Source organism: Zootoca vivipara, chromosome Z2, assembly GCF_965207765.1.
Source record: "Zootoca vivipara chromosome Z2, rZooViv2.hap1.1, whole genome shotgun sequence".
NCBI classification, from domain to species: Eukaryota; Metazoa; Chordata; class Lepidosauria; order Squamata; family Lacertidae; genus Zootoca; species Zootoca vivipara.
Genome location: NC_142585.1, coordinates 45,728,304 through 45,747,689, shown reverse-complemented (window position 1 = coordinate 45,747,689; position 19,386 = coordinate 45,728,304). Strand labels below are relative to the sequence as shown.

General features: G+C 46.3%; 2 protein-coding genes across 2 annotated transcripts; one reads left to right on the top strand and one right to left on the bottom strand.

Annotated features, from left to right (window-relative positions):
- The first annotated feature begins 4,202 nt into the window (after positions 1-4,202).
- On the top strand, positions 4,203-6,483 carry NRARP (NOTCH regulated ankyrin repeat protein). The gene has a single exon (XM_088665030.1). It carries the CDS (start codon positions 4,920-4,922, stop codon positions 5,358-5,360), a length of 441 nt encoding a protein of 146 aa, XP_088521156.1. The 5' UTR covers positions 4,203-4,919; the 3' UTR covers positions 5,361-6,483.
- A 2,694-nt stretch (positions 6,484-9,177) lies between these two features.
- Positions 9,178-13,816, bottom strand: AMBP (alpha-1-microglobulin/bikunin precursor). The gene is made up of 10 exons (XM_035102408.2): positions 13,658-13,816; positions 12,408-12,550; positions 12,189-12,265; positions 11,813-11,926; positions 11,350-11,451; positions 11,075-11,112; positions 10,620-10,701; positions 10,090-10,257; positions 9,779-9,943; positions 9,178-9,288 (listed from the first exon to the last, which is right to left on the bottom strand). The coding sequence occupies exons 1-10, from the start codon at positions 13,748-13,750 to the stop codon at positions 9,254-9,256; spliced, it is 1,017 nt and encodes a 338-aa protein (XP_034958299.1). The 5' UTR covers positions 13,751-13,816; the 3' UTR covers positions 9,178-9,253.
- Between the last annotated feature and the right edge of the window lie 5,570 nt (positions 13,817-19,386).

Sequence of the window (19,386 nt, the reverse complement as noted above, 5' to 3'; positions counted from 1 at the left end):
CTCCTGTTACCCCCACTCACTTTCCCCACCCTTTCACTTTCTTGCCTCCCCCTTCCCCCAGTTCTGTCAATAGCTCCTCCCTTCCCTCCAATTTCCCCATCAATCCCCCCTCCCTCGCAGTTCCCCTGTCAATCATCCCCCTTCTCTCCATATCCCCTGTCAATCTCCCCCAGTTCCCCCCAATTTTCCATCAATCTCACCCAATATTCCTCCATTTCTCCTGTCAATCTCCCCCCAAATTCCCCCCAATTTCCCTCCATTTCCCCTGTCAATCTCCCCCCAAATTTCCATCGATCTCACCCAATTTCCCCTGTCAATCTCCCCCCAAATTTCCTCAATTTCCCCTGTCAATCTCCCCTCCCCCCCAAATTTCCCCCATCGCCCCTGTCAATCTCTCCCCATTTTGCCCCCTCCCTCCATTTCCCCTGTCAATCTCCGTCCAATTCCCCCCCGTCAATCTCACCCTCCCCCCCTTCCATTTTCCCACCCTCCCTGCTCCCCGCCCCTCCCTCCCCTCCGCGCCGAGCCGCGCCTCTCCGGCTCCGGCGTGGGAAAAAACGACCGAGACTTTCCCACGCTCTCCGACTCATGCTAATGAGCCCCGCCGGCGGACCCGCCCCCGGGACCCGCCCCCCGCCCGGCCGTGCCCATATAAGGAAGCGCCTGCCAGGAGCGCTTTGCCAGGGAATGAATGGGAGCGCGCTGGAGCGGATTAATGAATGAATGAATCAATTCTAGGGGAAAGGTGGGGGGGGGGGAGGCGGCTGAATGGCCTTTTTAAAGCCCCCCCTCAAAGATCCAGTCCATTTTCCCAGGCCTAGACACCCCACAAAAGTCCCTTTTTAAAATGGGGGTGGGGGTGGGGAATAGATAAGATAGGTAGCAGTTGAAGAGAAAAGGGGATATATTTGAAAAACTGAGCATCAAACAAGCCATCGGTGGAAGAGGAAAATTAAGAAATGAATAAAAAAGTCAAAAATAAAATAAAATTTTACTTGTGCTTGGAGAAATTAGTGTTTATTGTTTTATGTAAGTTTGTATATATGTATGTATGTATTGTCTAAATTTCTAATAAATAGTTAAATTTAAAAAGGAAAAAGGAATAAAATAATTATAATAATTATAAAATAAAAACTCCCTGAAAAAGGGAGGGGGGATAGGAAGAAATGGGGATTAGGAAAGAAAGTGAGGCAGGAGGAAAACCTTTGAAAATTAATAAAAAGTCAAATAATAATAAAAAAGTCCCTGCAAAAGGTGGGTGGGGGATAGAAAGGAATGGGAGTTGAAAAGGAGAAATAAAGTGGGGAATATTTTACAATTAAAACATGGAAGGGGAAAGAAAGGGAGGCAGGAGGGAACCACTTGAATATTAATAAAATAATTATAATAATAATAAAATTAAAAGTCTCTGAAAAAGGAGGGGGGATAGGAAGAAATCAGTTGAAAAGGAGAAATAAAGTGGGGAATATTTTGTAGTTAAAACATCAATGCAAGAGGAAATAGCAAGGCAGGAGGGCGACATTAAAAATTTGAATAAAATGTTAAATAAGAATAAAATAAAAAGTCCCTGAAAATGGAGGGGCGGGGCTAGAAAGAAATCAATAGTTGAAAAGGAGAAATAAAGTGGGGAAATTTTTATAATTAAAACATCCTTGGAAGAGGAAAGAGAGCGATGCAGGAGGGAGATCTTTTTTTTTTAAAAAAAAATGTTTTAAAAGTCCCCGAAACAAAAGGGGGAACCGAGGCCAGGAGTTGAAAAGGAGAAAAGAAAGTCAGAATTTTATTAAATAAAAAATTGAAAGTCCCTTAAAAAGGGGGACAGGAAAAGATTAAAAAATTAATAAAATGTTTTAAAAGGCTCTGGAAAAAAGGGGGAATAGAAAGAAGCCAGAATAAAGTTGGAAATATTGAAAAATAATAAAAAGGGCCACCAGTGGAAGCCAGGAGGAGAACATTGGAAAATTAATAAAGTCCCGGGAAAAAGGGAGAGAAATGAAAATGAGAAACTCTGGGAAAGTCAGATTTCTTAAAAAAATTAAAATACAAAAAAAAATCGAAGACGAAATGGGCATTTGAAAATGAATGAAATTTATTATTGCAGTCAAAGACCAGTTCAATAGATATTATATTTACATGAATTTACTGGGTGGTGTAGCATTTACATTTTGGGGGTTCTTGTTTTTAGGATGTAGAATGAAAACCTCACATTGATGATGATGATGATGATAATAATAATAATAATAATAATAATAATAATAATAATAATGTTTGATGTTTTATAATGCTTTTATATGTGCTGCCCAGAGTGGCTGGGGCAGCACAGCCGGATGGGTGGGGTATAAATATAATGATAATAATAATAATATAAAATTCTTTGGCGGCTATGGGAAATTTGTTATGGTTTCTTGGAAGGCCTTGCAAGAGAAGAAAATGCTTCATTCTTGGGAGGATCAAAGAATCCCCATGCGATTTTATTTTAAAATTCATTTTTATTCAAGATTTTCTTGCTTGTCGGACAAGTAAAGGCCCTTCTCCCCACACAACAAAAACCTCAAAGTCCTTTCGGAATTAATTTTTTTGCAGGCAATGCAAAATCCCCATCACATTTGGAGCTTTGGTAAAATAATAATAATAATAATAATAATAATAATAATAATAATAATAATAATAATAATAATTCCTTCCAGTAGCACCTTAGTGTGAGCTTTTGTGTGCATGCACACTTCTTCAGATATAACAACAACAACAACAACAACAATAAAAATATTGTTTATACCCCACCAATCTGGCGCCATTATTTTGCAGGTTTTACCAAATGAAAAATGAAAAATATTAACAAGGAGGCCAAACCCTCAACAATTGGAAGCCCTGCAAAATTAGGAAATAGTATTCTTGTGCAGTTACTATTTGAAAAATATGAATGATTGAATGAATGAATGTATGAATGAATGTATGAATGTACCACTTTATTGCGGGAGACCCTGAAAAATAAGAAATTATAATCCCTGCACGTAAATGTATTGGAAGCCCTGCTTTAAATCATCATAATAAATCCTCCGAATGAAATCCCTGTGCGGTATCTGCAAATACAAATAAACAAATTTTAATAAAGAAAATTTATTAAAGAGAAATCAAATACAAATGAATGGTATCAATACAAATGTAAGAAAAAGAAATAGAATAAATGCAATCAAAACAGATTTAATAAAGAGAAATCAAATACAAATTAATATCAATACAAATGTAAGAAAAAGAAAATGAATGCAACTAGTACAGATTCAATAAAGGACGAAAAAGAATTCCAATACAAACAAGTCCAATGCAGATTTAATAAAGAAAGGAAAATCAAATACAAATAAATAAAGGTATATACCAATTTAATGCAAAGAAAGGGAAATCAAAGACGACACAAAATCAGTGCAAATTTAAGAAAGAAAAATATAAATGAATAAAATCAAATACAAATTTAAGAAAAAAGAAATAAATAATAAATGTAAAAATGTAATAAGAATAATAAGTAATTAGATAACATAAATTGCAATTAATAATAGAATAATAAAATAATAAAAATGTAATAATAATAGTAAGTAATAAAATAATATACTGTGAAAAAATTGTAATAATAATAAATAATAAATGTAAAATGTAATAAGAATAGTAACAAAATAAAATACTAATAGTGATTAAAATTGTAAATAAACAAACAAGCAAACAAACAAATAATAATAATAATACCAGCGCAAACACAGCGCGCTTTTTATTCCCCCTCGCTGTTTTTTCTCTGCTGGGAAATCGAAAGGCGCCTCCCTTTTCCCTCAACGTTCTACTTTCTCCGCGCCTCAGCCAATGGGCGCGTTCCCTTCCCTGCCCGGTGCGCCTCAGCCAATGGCGGCGCTGGGAACGCTGGTGGCGGCCAATGAGCGCCCTGGGAACGTCGGTGGCGGCCAATGGGCAGCGCCGGTATGCAAATGAGTGCTTCAAAAGGCGGGCGGCCGAGCGAGAGCTGCGCTCAGTCGGACGAGGCGGCCGAGTACGGAGATCGGCGCGGCGGCGGCGCATGCGCAGAAGACCGCCCCAATAAAGGGGGGCGCGTTTGGATCCGGACCCCCCGCCAGCGAGAAGCCGAGACGTGACGTCATTCGCGATCCGAAGGTGCTTCTAAGCGGACTCGAAAGGGGGGGGGCTTGAAGAGCCTCGAAGAAAGGGGGGCAGGGCTGGTTAGCGACCCCCAACCGGATCGTCGCTTTGTTGGGCTGGGCGGGGGGTCTCTAACGAGGATCCCCAAGGGGCGTCCTTAATACCCCCCCCTTAGAGACCCTGGTTTAACCCATCCAAACCAGCGGGGGAGGGGTCTTTCACCCGGCTCCTTAACTTAGACCTTCCTTAACCCACTTAACACCAGCCTTCACTCCCCCTTGGAGCGTCCTTAACCAGGTGGCGGGGGTCTTTAACCCTTAGCTCTCTTTTAGAGGGTCCTTAACCCATTGGGGAGATCTTTAACCCTGAACTCCCTTTTAGAACTTCTTTAACCCATTGGGGGGTCCTTAACTCCCCCTCGGAGCGTCTTTAACCCTTCAGCTCCCTTTCAGAACCTCCTTAACCCATTGCGAGGGGGGCTGTTTCCTTCCCTCCTCATCGGAGCGTCTTTAACCCTTCAACTCCCTTTTAGAAACTTCCTTAACCCTTTGGGGGGGTCTTTAACCCTTCAACTCCTTTTTAGAAACTTCCTTAACCTATTTGGGGGGTCTTTAAGCCTTCAACCCCATTTCAGAACCTCCTCCACTCCTTCGCTTCTTAACCCCCCCTTCCTCCCGTACGCGGGGGAGGGGTGACTTCCCCTCCCCCCCGCCTCAAAAAAAGCCTCGAATCCGAAGGGGTCTCTAAGCTCCCCCCCTCCTCCCCCCCGCACCGTTCCACGCATGCGCGCCTCGTCCGCTACAGCCGCCAGCGCCGCCGCTCCGGCCATGAGCCAGGCGGAGCTGCCTCCTCCTCGTTCTCCAACGACGGCGCCCCCGTCGCCCCCGCCGCCGCTGCCGGGCGAGCGGCGCTTCCGCGAGGCGGTGCGCGCGGGGAACACGGCCGCCGTGCACGCGCTCCTGCGCGGGATGAGCAGCTGCGAGTTCAACGTTAACTCTTTCGGGCCCGAGGGCCAGACGGCCCTGCACCAGTCTGTAAGCGACGGGAACCTGGAGCTTGTCAAGTTGCTAGTCCGCTTCGGGGCGGACGTCCGGCTGGCCAATCGCGACGGCTGGAGCGCCCTGCACATGGCCGCCTTCGGGGGACACCAAGACATCGTCCTCTACCTGGTGGCCAAGGCCAGAGGAGGAGGGGGAGGCGCCGCCGGAGGGGGGGGCAGGTGAAAGGGGGGGGAACGGCGTACGATTCGAACTCACGACCCGCCACCGAGGACTTGGGAACGCCATTGGAACGCACCGTGGGGGAAAACAGGGCAACAGCACACGCCTCACGCCCATGGCACACCAGCCAAGAGTCTGGGGAACACCCATTGGAATGCACCATGGGGGAAAACAGCGCACGACTTGCACCCACGACGCACCAGCCAGGACTTGGGAACACCCTTGGAAACAAACGTGCGGGGAAAGAACGCACGACTCGAACACACCACACACCACCCAGTGGGAACATGCCGTGGGAAAAGCGGGTTGGAGGGCCGCCCCCCCAACAAAGCTTATGGAGGGGTAGGTGAGCGGCGGACGTCACCCCACCCCCACGCAAAAAAACAAAAAGAAATCGGCACGACTTGAACCCACGGCCACCACCGAAGGACTTGGGAACACCCATTGAAGGGCGCCGTGGGGGAAAACAGCGCACGACTCGAACCCATGGCGCACCCCCCCCCCAGGACTTTGGAACATTCCCTGGGGAATGCGGGTTGGTCTAGATGGCCACCGGAGATCCCCCCTTTCCAAACCAAGCTTCGGACCTTGGAACACCCCCCCCCAAAGGCTTTTCAGACCTCTCTCCGTCTACCTCTGCGGCTGCGCGACGTTGCCTCGCTTTTGGGGGGGAGAGCCCCCCGAAAAACACCGCCCTCAACTTGAACCCACGATTCTCCCCCACTTGGCAGCCCGTTGGGGAAAGCGGATTGGACTAGATGACCGCCGGAGGTCCCACTTTCCAAACCAGGACTTTCCATTTGCTGGACTTGATCTACCTCTGTTGCTGCGCAGTGTTGCCTCGCTTTTTGGGGGAAACTCAACTCAATGGCGCCCTCTGCTGGCCAAGCAAGGGAGGCAGAAGAAACTTTCTTTGGGTGGGGGAAATACCATTTAATGTCTGGAAATGGGGGGGTGTTATAGAGAGATATATTATATTGTCGACTGCCCATTGAAATGCTGCTTGTCTCCCTTGCCAGGGGAGACCCCCACCCCACCCCGATTTCACCCCCATTTTATACAGGGTGGGACATCCCAACCACCCCTCCCCCAATTATCCCTTGAAAATATAGCTATTTTAATAGATCATTTGTGCAGTGTGTGTTTTTTCAGTGGGGTTGGGCTTTTGATGAGGGTGGGCGGGTCAGCCTCTCCAGCAGTACGGGTTACTCGTGAGATGATTTAAGGACCCTGCTATCTCTCCCGCTATCTCACGCTATCTCCCCCCCCCCCCCCGCTTTTGGAAGAATTGGAATGCTTCATATAGATAATCAAGAGCCCCTCCTTTGAAGAATTGGAATCTTCCGTTTAGATAATTAAGAGCCCCCCTGAAGAATTGCAAGGCTTCCTTTAGAAAATTAAGAGCTTCCCCTTTGAAGAATTGGAATCTTCCATTTAGATAATTAAGAGCCTCCCTCTTTAATTAGCCCCCTTTAAATAACTGAAACTTTCCATTTAGGAATGGGGACGCTCCTTTTCCCCCTTCTTAAGCACCCCCCTTTTAAAGAAGCACTCCATTTAGATGTATAACAACAACAACAACAACAACAACAACAACAACAACAACAACAACAACAACAACAACAACAACTGGACCTAATGGTCAGGGGTCCCTTTACCTTTACCTTAATAATTGGGAATGCTCCTTTTGTATAATTGATAATCCTCCCTTAAAACAGAATGGAAAGCTCCTTTTTGTAAGTGATAACCCCCCCTTCAAACAGAATGAAACGCTCCTTTATAATAATTGATAAACCCCTCTCCCCTTAAAACAGAATGGAAAGCTCCATTTAGATCATAACTCCCTTTTCAAATATATTGGAATGCCTTTAAATGAATAGGTATGTCCTGAACCCTGCAATCCTCCTCCTCCTCCAATTATTATTATTATTATTATTATTATTATTATTATTATTATTATAGCACTTTATGGGGTGTCAGTAAGGCCTTCGAGGATGTGGAAATTCCTGTGTCAATCGGCGAATAAAGGTTAATAAAGGCTAGTAATTGGGTTAATAAAGGCTAATAAAGGAAGCAGCCCTCCTTGAATTGGCTTGAATTGGGCGTAGTCTCAGGCTTGGTCGGCTTTTATTTTATTTTATTATATTCTATTGTATTAATAGGTCTGATATGTTTTGAAATACTGTACGTGGGACAATTATGTCTGGATGGATCCTCCAGCGGAACAGGCAGTCTATCTGAATTCCTCTGTTAGTAGGCTAAGTCTAATCATCGGATTGATAGGCTCCTATTAGTAGAATCGAAGGCAATTGATAGGATTCATAGGAACCATTAATAAGATTCGTAGGCTCCTATTAGTAGTATCCAAAGGCTCCTATTAGAAGGATTAATTGGCTATTAATAAAATTCATAGGCTCCTATTAATAAGACTCATCTGCTCCTATTAGGATTAATTGGCTATTAAAAGGTTCATAGCCTCCTATTAATAGGATCCATAGGCTCCTATTAGAAGGATTAATTAGCTATTAATAAGATATGTAGGCTCCTATTAATAGGATTCATAGGCTCCTATAAGAAGGATTAAAAGCCTAGTAATAAGATTCATAGGCTCCTATTAGTAGGATTAATTGGCTATTAATAAGATTCATAAAGGGGCCCCTGGCCATCAGGTCCAGTCATGTCCGACTCTGGGGTTGCGGTGCTCATCTCGCGTCATTGGCCGAGGGAGCCAGCGTTTGTCATGTGGCCAGCATGACAAAGCTGCTTCTGGCGAGCAAGAGCAGCGCACGGAAACGCCATTTACCTTCCCGCCAGAGCGTTCCCTATTTATCTACTTGCACTTTGACATGCTTTCGAACTGCTAGGTGGGCAGGAGCTGGGACCGAGCAACGGGAGCTCACCCCGTTGCAGGGATTCGAACCACCGACCTTCTGATCAGCAAGCCCTAGACTCTGTGTAAGTTTAACCCACAGCGCCACCTGGGTCCCTTAATAAGATTCATAGGCTCCTATTAATAGGATTCATAGGCTCCTATTAGAATTAATTGGCTAATTCTAATAGGAGCCTGTGAATCAGATTCACAGGCTCCTATCAGAATTAATTGGCTATTAATCAGATTCATAAGCTCCTATTAGCAGCATTACTTGGCTATTAATAAGATTCATAGCCTCCTATTAACAGGATTAATAGGCTGCTCTAGTTTGCCAGAAGCGGCTTTGTCACGCTGGCCACATGACCTGGAAGCTGTACGCCGGCTCCCTCGGCCAATAATGCGAGATGAGCGTGCAACCCCAGAGTCGGTCACGACTGGACCTAATGGTCAGGGGTCCCTTTACCTTTACCTTTACCTTTATCAGAAGAATTAATTGGCTATTAATAAGATTCACAGTCATCTATTATTAGAATTCTTAGGCTCCTATTAGAAATGGCTATTAAAAAGATTCATAGGCTACTATTCATAGGATTCATAGGCTCCTATTAGCAGGATTAATTGGCTATTAATAAGATTCATCAGCTTCTATTAATAGGATTCATAGACTCCTATTATAATTAATTGGCTATTAAGCAGATTCATCAGCTCCTATTAATAGGATTGATTGGCTCCTATTAGTATTAATTGGTTATAATAGGAATCATTGGCTCCTATTGATTTGTGGGCTTTTGTTACTGTTTCCTGGGGGGTATTATATCCTAATTAGGTTTATATGTTTTGGATTAGGCTTTTATTAGATCCTAATGGAACCCCCAGTGCCCGGCCCAGCCTATCTCAATATTTTATTTTATTTTATTTTGTCAAGTGAAATGAATTCAAGAAACGGGAAAGACTCGAAACCTGCATTTATTGCCGTGATTATTGGCAAGTTTGGGGCCATGGGTTCGAGAGGCGCGGGCCGGCTTCAGGACACCGTCGGACGGAGGAAGTCATCGTCCCCTAAAGAGGAGAGGGCAGAAACGATGAGGTCAAGAAACAACAACAACAACAACAACATCATCAACAACTAGTAGTGTCTGGTCCTCAAGGTTGCACTATGACTTGTACCAAATAAACCAGCCCTGAGGACTGGAAACTTTATTTTGGAAATCTCTCAGCGATTAGTACTAGAATCTTTTTCCAATAATGATGATGATGATGATGATAATAATAATAATACTAATAACAGAAGATTCAGGTAGGAAGATGTGTTCAAAATATATGTTTGAGACCAACTAAGTTCGTTCTTGGTATAAGCTTGCCTATGCATGCACACTTCATCATATATTAATAATATTAATACTAATACTACTAATAATAGTGATGTTTCTGGTCCTCAAGCTTGCGCTAGGACTTTTCGCAAAGAACAGAGCCCTGAGGACTAGAACCTTTTTTCGAAGAATAATACTAATAATAATCACTAATAATACTAATAATAGGGCCGCCGCACCTTCGGGGAGCACCCCGCAGTACTCCTTGCACTCCTTCTCCAGGTAGAACTTGTTGGCGTTGGCCCCGCAGCCCTGGAAGGTGATGCAGGCGCCCCGCGGGGCATCAAAGGCCCAGAATTCCGAGGGGCAGGGACCGCCAGGGATTATGGGAAGGCGGCAGGCAGCTGGGGAAGAGAAGAGGAGGGTCTTGAGATGTTCCCGGAGAGCCTCCAGGCCCAGAGGAAATCTATCCCAGCCCACCGTTCGAGGATTGACAGCTGAGATCCCTTATTGGCCGCGGGTCAGTTTGGATGACCCTGGGTACCCTCACCTTCCGTCCGGCATGTCTGAAGGCAGGCCCTCTCCGTGGGGAAGCGGTTGGTGTTGCCCAGGCAACCGCCGTAGAGGAAACTCTGGCATGCCTGGGCACTGGCATTGTAGAAATAACGGACTTCTCGGCCAAGGCAGGGGCCTTCATCCTTGAGGAGCTGGCAGTCGGCTTGCGGGGAAGGGAAAAGAAAATCTCAATCGAGGATGGGGGGAACATGCAAAGTAGCATGCAATATCTGGGGAACTCCCTGTCTCTTGAAAAGTAGCAGGCAAAATCTGGGGAAATCCCTGCCTCTTGAGAAGTAGCATGCAAAATCTGGGGAACTCCCCATCTAAGTAGCATGCAAAATCGGGGGAATTCCCCGCTTTGTAAGAAGTAGCATGCAAAATCTGGGGAACTCCCTGCCTCTTGAGAAGTAGCATGCAAAATCTGGGGAACTCCCTGCCTCTTGATAGATATCCCAAGAGACCCTCACCCAAACTTCCCTGCCCCACAAGGAATGGCACCCCCTCCACATTGCAAGTGCGCACCTTCCCCAACGTTTGGGAGCGCGGGTGCAAATCCATCGGCGGAGCCTTCCTCCTCAAACAAGACAGTCCTCCGCACCCTCTCCTGGAAAATGTCGCATGAGGCATTGTCAATGGGGTACCCTGAGGTGCCCCCCCCCAAATGGTCAGCCCTGCCCCGGGGGTGGAGGGCAGGCCGCCCACGGAGCTTTCGGAGCGGGTGCACGATGGGTGTTAGAAATGGGAATCGTGTGCAACAGTGGTGCTCAACCCCAAAATCACGCCACACCCTATAGGTGCAAGCTCAGCACCCATAGGAGTCACACAGGCCCGATATCTCAGGCTGCATTTGTCAGTGGCGTCAGATCGAGGTCAAAGGCTTGATTGGAGGAGGAGCTTTTTGTGGGCGAAGTAGAGAGGTCCCTGGGTGCTCCCGGAAGCCTGAGCACCCACCCACCCATCCCCTTAGGGTCACCTACCTGGGGCGCTTCTTCAGCCTGGGGCGGAATGCACTCCCCTAAGGAAAAACAGAGGGGGTTTGGACCCATTTTTTGAGGGGGCTTCTCTGAGAAGGGATCCCATTTGGGTGTGGGAAAGTGGGGTGCAGCGGGTCAGACTAGATGACCCCGGAAACCCCCAAACCCCAAATCTATAGGCCAAGGAAACTGGGCTCTACAAAGTGTGCAACCGAAATAGGCAGGAAATCCGAACGGATTTAAACCTGCCACCTCCTCCCCTCCCCCCCCCAACTTGCCTTGGTTGCTCAGGACAAAGATGGCGTCCTCAGGGATCCCCAGGCCCAGGGCCCGTCTCCGGAAGTCCTCCACCAGGTTCTCGCTCAGCACCGGGGTCCTCCCTGCAACAGGGCGAGGGATTCGAAACTCACTGAACTAGAAGGTGAGAAAGGCAGGAAAGGAGACTTCCCAAACACTTTCCAGTGGCGGGGAGTTCCCCAGTCGGAATAAATAGGAGCTATATTCCAGCTGCAGGGAGTTGCACAGCTTAATCACCATTACTTTTCCTGCCCAGGTATTTCATGCAGCGGGAAGTCAGCTGGGTGAACAAAGAGGCCTTACCAAATAGAGCTACAGGGTCACGGAAGCGACCTTTCAATATATTTTTAATTAGCTAGATTTCATGCTGCAGGGAGTTTCCTTGGGCGGTTGTCTATCTCCCACAGCTGAACTACATTTCTCGCTGCGGGGATTTCTACGCACCGTAGAGCTTGGCGGTGGTGCTGAGCCCGTGGGTGCTGTTCTTTTTCATCACCCAGACGGCAAACTCGTTGGGGTCGGCGTGCACCACAAAGGTCTCGCCGTGCGCCTTCCATCCTGGAACGAGAGGCGGTGAGAGGCTTGAGGGTTCTGCCTTCAACTTGATATGGGAGCAAAGGCTTCATTCATGGAGGAACAATGTGTGGGATGAGTAGAGAGGAAGGCACACAAAAAAATAAATATATACAAAGGCACCGGAGATTTATTTGAGGGGTTCCGATGAGTCAACTTTATAGGTGAGCAAAGGCTTTATTCATGGAGGAACAATGTGCGGGACGAGTAGAGAGGAGGGAACAAAAAAAATAGAAAATAAACCTACTTGCGTTTTGGAACGTGAATCTTCCCAACTCGGCGCTCTGCTGGTAGTTCTCCGTGTAGGCCCGGCAAGCCCCTTGCCTGTGACAAAAGAGACAGGATCAGGGGCGTCAGACTATATGACCCCACGGGCCCTTCGGTGCCAATCTCCACCTCTGTTTGGGCTGGATGACCCTTGGGGGTTTCCTGAACGGATTTTCCCCCTTGTACGGTTGCCACGCACCTGAGCCGGGTGCTGGTGGCACTGAGTTCCCCAGGCGCCTTCCCCGGGCCCAGGACCAGAGTCCCGGCACTGAGGTGACTGCGGCGGGCCTGGATCCAGCGGCAGGTCGATCCAATGGCCACCTCGTACCATTTTCCGTAGAGCTGGGGGGGGGGGAAGAGCATTACTTTATTATTATTATTCCCCGGGTGGACAAGCTGCTATTGTCTCCCCCAGAACCAGCTGCCGTTCCATTTAAGGGCATGAGTCGGGCAGTTCCGCAGGTTAACAGGGCCCTCTTTCCCTAGGCCCTTCACAGGCTGCCACTGGCTTCCATGCAAAGTGGCAGGGAGTTCCCTTGGTTAATATATACCTTCCCTACCCTGAATGACCGGGAAAGTGGCAGGGTGTTCCCCAGGTTAAATTTCATTTTACGTGAATCAAATGTGCCGCCAAATCTCAGGGGGTCCCCTTGTTTTCCACAGTGTCCTTTGGCCCCAAAGGTGCCATTATTATTATTATTATTATTATTATTATTGATGTATTTGGCATAATTAAGTTTCCAGTTGCCCTCTATGTGGGACAAGAAGCTACAGTTAGAACTGGATATGGAACAACAGATTGGTTCAAAATTGGGAAAGGAGTACGACAAGGTTGTATATTGTCTCCCTGCTTATTTAACTTATATGCAGAATTCATCATGCGAAAGGCTGGACTAGATGAATCCCAAGCCGGAATTAAGATTGCCGGAAGAAATATCAACAACCTAAGATATGCAGATGACACAACCTTGATGGCAGAAAGTGAGGAGGAATTAAAGAACCTTTTAATGAGGGTGAAAGAGGAGAGCGCAAAATATGGTCTGAAGCTCAACATCAAAAAAACCAAGATCATGGCCACTGGTCCCATCACCTCCTGGCAAATAGAAGGGGAAGAAATGGAGGCAGTGAGAGATTTTACTTTCTTGGGCTCCTTGATCACTGCAGATGGTGACAGCAGTCACGAAATTAAAAGACGCCTGCTTCTTGGGAGAAAAGCAATGACAAACCTAGACAGCATCTTAAAAAGCAGAGACATCACCTTGCCGACAAAGGTCCGTATAGTTAAAGCATAGTTAAAGCTATGGTTTTCCCAGTAGTGATGTATGGAAGTGAGAGCTGGACCATAAAGAAGGCTCCCTTTTCTCCTTAATTCCCCCCCCTCCTTTCGTTTCCTCTTTCCTTCTTTCCTTCAAGTGGGAGGCAGTTCCGCAGCCCCACGGCCCCCCTTACCTTCTGCACTTCCATAGCTTCCTGGGCTTGTCCCTCGCCCACATTCGCACCCAAGACCAGGGTGGTGAGTGCGAGGATCGCGAGGGGCTCCATATTTTTCCCAGAGAGAGGAGACGTCTGGCTGCGGCGGTGGAGAGTTGGCTTCTGGGGTCCGTCAGGAGAGAACTTTGGCCCCGGCCATTGACCTTCGGCTTATCGCTTACGTTATCAGCAACCTTCGTTATTTGCTGAGAGGATGGATGACGCCAATCAATCGTCAATATCAGGTGGGAAGCTGGCGTCACAATAGAAATGAATTGAAATAAATAGCTCTTATTCTCGGCTGTTGCTTACATTATTAGCAGCGTTTGTTATCTGTTATTAATAAGCAGATCCCTAAGGAATAAGATGCAATTCAATAATCAATATCAGAGAGGAAGTGTGCATCTTCATAGAAAGAAATAGAAATAACTCTTTTTCTCGGCTTCTGCTTACATTACCAGCAGTGTTTGTTATCTGCCATGTGATTAATAAACAGATCCCTAATCAATAATCAATATCAGATAGGAAGTCTGCATCTTCATATAAAGAAATAGAAAGAAAGAGCTCTTTTTCTCAGCGTTGGCTCACATTATCAGCAGCGTTCATTATCTGTCATGTTATTAATAAGAAGGTCCCTGAGGAATAAAATGCAAATCAATAACAGATAGGAAGTGTGCATCTTCATAGAAAGAAACAGCTCTTTTTCTCAGCTGCTGCTTACATTATTAGCAGCCTTTGTTATCTGTCATGTTATTAATAAGCAGGTCCCTAAGGAATAAGATGCTAATCAATAATCAATAACAGATAGGAAGTGTGCATCTTCATAGAAAGAAACAGCTCTTTTTCTCAGCTGCTACTTACATTATTAGCAGCCTTTGTTATCTGTCATGTTATTAATAAGCAGGTCCCTAAGGAATAAGATGCTAATCAATAATCAATAACAGATAGGAAGTGTGCATCTTCATAGAAAGAAACAGCTCTTTTTCTCAGCTGCTACTTACATTATTAGCAGCCTTTGTTATCTGTCATGTTATTAATAAGCAGATCCCTAAGGAATAAGATTCGCCGAAGAATTGATGCTTTTGAATTATGGTGCTGGAGGAGACTCTTGAGAGTCCCATGGACTGCAAGAAGATCAAACCTATCCATTCTTAAGGAAATCAGGCCTGAGTGCTCCCTGGAAGGACAGATCGTGAAGCTGAGGCTCCAATACTTTGGCCACCTCATGAGAAGAGAAGAATCCTTGGAAAAGACCCTGATGTTGGGAAAGATGGAGGGCACTAGGAGAAGGGGACGACAGAGGACAAGATGGTTGGACAGTGTTCTCGAAGCTACGAACATGAGTTTGACCAAACTGCGGGAGGTAGTGCAAGACAGGAGTGCCTGGCGTGCTATGGTCCATGGGGTCACGAAGAGTCGGACACGACTAAACAACAACAAAGGAATAAGATGCTAATCAATAATAACAGATAGGAAGTGTGCACCTTCATAGAAAGAAATAGCTCTTTTTCTCGGCTTCTTATTCTTAATTCTTATATATTTATTATGATTACTTGGTCAAAATAAAAAAAAATATTTCAAAAAATTAGTAGTTATCATCATTTTAACTATCTATACTGATCATTGATTAGATTTTCTCTACGATAGCAGCCACTGAGGACTAGAAACTTGCTCCATTTGTAGGTGAAGCGGAAATTATTTCCTATTAAATGCAGTTCATTTTGGACCCAGGTTAGAAAACATTATTTTCCTTACTTTCCTTTTTTTTTAAAAAATAATCCTATTCAAAACTTCCTTGAGGACTAGCAACTTGCTGGATTTTAAAGTTAAATGCAGGTGATTTCCTGTTAAATTCACCTTATTTTCCTCTGGAAAAACCATTTTTAAGGCCAATTGCAGCTCAATTTTGTATTCAACGCAGCTTAAATTTTTGTTTGCACACTGTCAATCATTTGCCAACCACCGCCAATCATTCACAGAAGCAAACAAAAAAAGGCCAAAAAGCTTGCAAAACACCCCAAAGCTGGAGCAAAGTTTGGGCAAACTTTGCAAAATGTCCCAAAGACAGCCGAAGGTTGCAAAAAATAATAATAAAGGTTTTGCAATCCCCAGTTTAGAGATCCTCCATTAAATAATAATAATAATAATGATAATGATAATAATAATAATAATAATTCTGGGCGGCTTCCAACAAAACATTAAAATACAGAAATGAAACATTAAAAGCTTCCCTAAGCAGGGCTGCCTTGAGATGCCTTCTAAAGGTCTGGTAATTGTTGTTCTCTTTGACCTCTGGTGGAAGGACATTCCACAGGGTGGGTGCCACTACCGAGAAGGCCCTCTGCCTGGTTCCCTGTAACTTGGCTTCTTGTAGCGAGGGAACCGCCAGAAGACCCTCGGCGCTGGACCTCAGTGTCCGGGCAGAATGATGGAGGTGGAGACGCTCCTTCAGGTATACTGGACCGAGGCCGTTTAGGGCTTTAAAGGTCAACACCAACACTTTGAATTGTGCTCGGAAACGTACTGGGAGCCAATGTAGATCTTTCAGGACCAGTGTTATGTCCAAAATGACTCCCAGGCTGCGCACCTGGTCCTTCAGGGGCACAGTTGCCCCATTCAGGACCAGGGAGTCCTTCACACCCGCCCGCCTCCTGTCCCCCACAAACAGTACCTCTGTCTTGTCAGGATTCAATCTCAATCTGTTAGCCGCCATCCATCCTCCAACCACCTCCAGACACTCACACAGGACCTTCACCGCCTTCACTGGTTCTGATTTGAAAGAAAGGTAGAGCTAGGTATCATCTGCATACTGATGAACACCCAGCCCAAACCCCCTGATGATCTCTCCCAGCAGCTTCATATACATATTAAAAAGCATGGGGGAGAGAACAGAACCCTGAGGCACCCCACAAGTGAGTGCCCAGGGGTCTGAACACTCATCCCCCAATACCACTTTCTGAACACGGCCCAGGAGGAAGGAGCGGAACCACTGTATGACAGTGCCCCCAGCTCCCAGCCCCTCTAGACGGTCCAGAAGGATGTTATGGTCGATGGTGTCAAAAGCCGCTGAGAGATCCAGCAGAACTAGGAAACAGCTCTCACCTTTGTCTCTAGCCTGCCGGAGATCATCAACCAGTGCGACCAAGGCAGTTTCAGTCCCATGGTGAGGCCTGAATCCCGACTGGAAGGGATCCAAATGGTCCGCTTCTTCCAGGTGTGCCTGGAGTTGTTCAGCAACCACTCGCTCAATCACCTTGCCCAGGAATGGAAGATTTGAGACTGGGCGATAGTTGGCCATAATGGCTGCATCTAAAGACGATTTTTTAAGAAGTGCTTTAATAACCACCTCTTTCAGCGGGTCTGGGAAGGCTCCCTCATAGAGAGAAGCATTCACCAACCCGCAAAGCCCATTGCCCAGCCCTTCCCAGCTAGCTTTTATAAGCCAGGATGGGCAAGGATCAAGGAGACAGGTGGTTGGTTTCACTCGTCCAAGCAGCCTGTCCACATCCTCGGAGGTAACAGATTGGAATTGATCCCACACAACTTGACTAGACAGGACTCTAGCACTCCCCCGCCCCGGCCCTGCTCCCACGGTGGAGTCTACCTCTTCCCGAATCTGAGCGACTTTATCTGCAAAAAACTTTGCAAAATCATTGCAGGAGATCATGTGGCCCGTACTGGGCCCGGATGGAGCAGGTGGTTCCGCTAAATTGTGAACCACCTGAAAGAGTCTCCTGCTGCTGTTTTCTGCAGATGCGATGGAAACGGTGAAGAAGGTCCTCTTCGCCGTCACCATTGCCACTTGGTAGGCTCGAAGTTGAGCTTTAGCCCGTGTTCGGTCTGATTCAGAATGAGTTTTTCGCCACCGGCGCTCTAGCCGTCTCAACGACTGTTTCATCGCCCTCAGCTCTGGGGAAAACCACGGGGCTGTCCGGGTTCCATGCAATCGAAGAGGGCACTTCGGAGCCAGGCAGTCAATAGCCCTGGTTAACTCCGCATTCCAGTGGGCCACCAGGGAATCAGCTGAAAGGCCATCAACATGGGATAAAACATACCCTACCACTCTCTGGAAGCCAATTGGATCCATTAAGTAGCGGGGGCGGACCATCCGAATCGGTCCCACTTCCCTGCAGAGGGGAAGGGTTGCAGAGAAGTCCAGTTGCACCAGAAAGTGATCTGACCATGGCACTTCTTTTGTTTCGCTTTTACTTAATGTCAGATCACCAACATCCATAGAGGTAAACACCAGGTCCAAGGCATGTCTGCGGCTATGAGTTGGGCCAGACTTATTCAGGGACAGCCCCATGGAGGCCATGCTTTCCACGAAGTCCCGAGCGGCTCCTTGTAAGGTCGTGTCGACATGGATGTTAAAATCCCCTAGGACAACCAAGCTAGGTGCCTCCAGGAGCACAGCTCGGGCAGGGAATCCTTGGTGCAGCAGGGAGGTCGGTACACCAGAAGGAATCCTGTACTGCCCCTATTGCCCAACTTCCAGAACATGCACTCAGAATACTCGGTCTTACCAATAGGACACCTGGTGCAAACTAATGACTTCCTAAAAATCACTGCAACCCTCCCTCCCCGCCCAGATGGCCTGGGTTGCTGTGCATAAGAGAAACCTGGTGGACAAGCAGCGGCAAGGACAGGCCCATCTGCTTCATCCAACCAGGTCTCTGTCACACATGCCAGGTCAAATCCTCCACCCACAATCAGGTCGTGAATGGCAGTGGTCTTATTCATCATTGACCTGGCATTGCACAGGAGCACCTTCAGGTCATGTGGGTATCCCTTGCCGATTCCAGTATCCGGTCAGGAACAGACCCGGAGGCAGGGATAGTCCTCAGACAACGACTAAGTCTGCCTCCTCGGTAATGACATGGTCTGGTCTTAGCGTAACTCCTCCTCCTACCCGTGACCACTGAGATCGGTTGTCCCAGTTCATCCCCCCCCCCCCGTGGAATCTGCCCCAGCCATTTTTCTGGCTGGGACCCCCTCCTGGGCAGCCCTGACCCCTCCACCCCTCCCCTTAAAAACAAAATAAAACCTTTGTAAAAAAACAGCAAAAAATGGAACAAAAGAAAAACACAAAAAACACAAAAAACACAAAAAACAATAAAACCAAAAACAATAAAAATTACAAATATACCCAAAGTTTAACAAATTCCCATACCCAACTAAAAATCCCTCCCACCTACCACCCCAAAGAAAATAAAAAACATAAAAATTCTTTAAAAAGCATTTTAAAAATAACTCTGTGCTGTTTTAAATCCCCCTGGGCAGCACCAGCAGCAGAACAGCGGCAGCAGTCCTTATGAGGCCCTCCAGGCCCTGCCCTGAGCCAGGTGGAGAGAGGCAGGGACAGGGCCTGTGGGCACTCACAGCAGGAAGAGTCCTGGGCAGCATTACTAATTATTATTATTATTAATAATAATAATAATTGCCCCGTGAGCCACGTTTTAGTTGTTGTTGTTTACGACTAAAACGTGGCTCTCGGGGCAACTATTACTAATAATAATAACAATAATAATAATAAGTAATGGAGGATTGCCTAGGATTTTAATTGATATTATTATTATTATTATTATTAGTAGTAGTAGTAGTAGTTGCCCCAAGAGCCACCTTTTAGTCATTAAAAAAAAAGATTGCTGAGGACTTTAATTGATATTATTATTATTATTATTATTATTATTATTATTATTATTATTAGT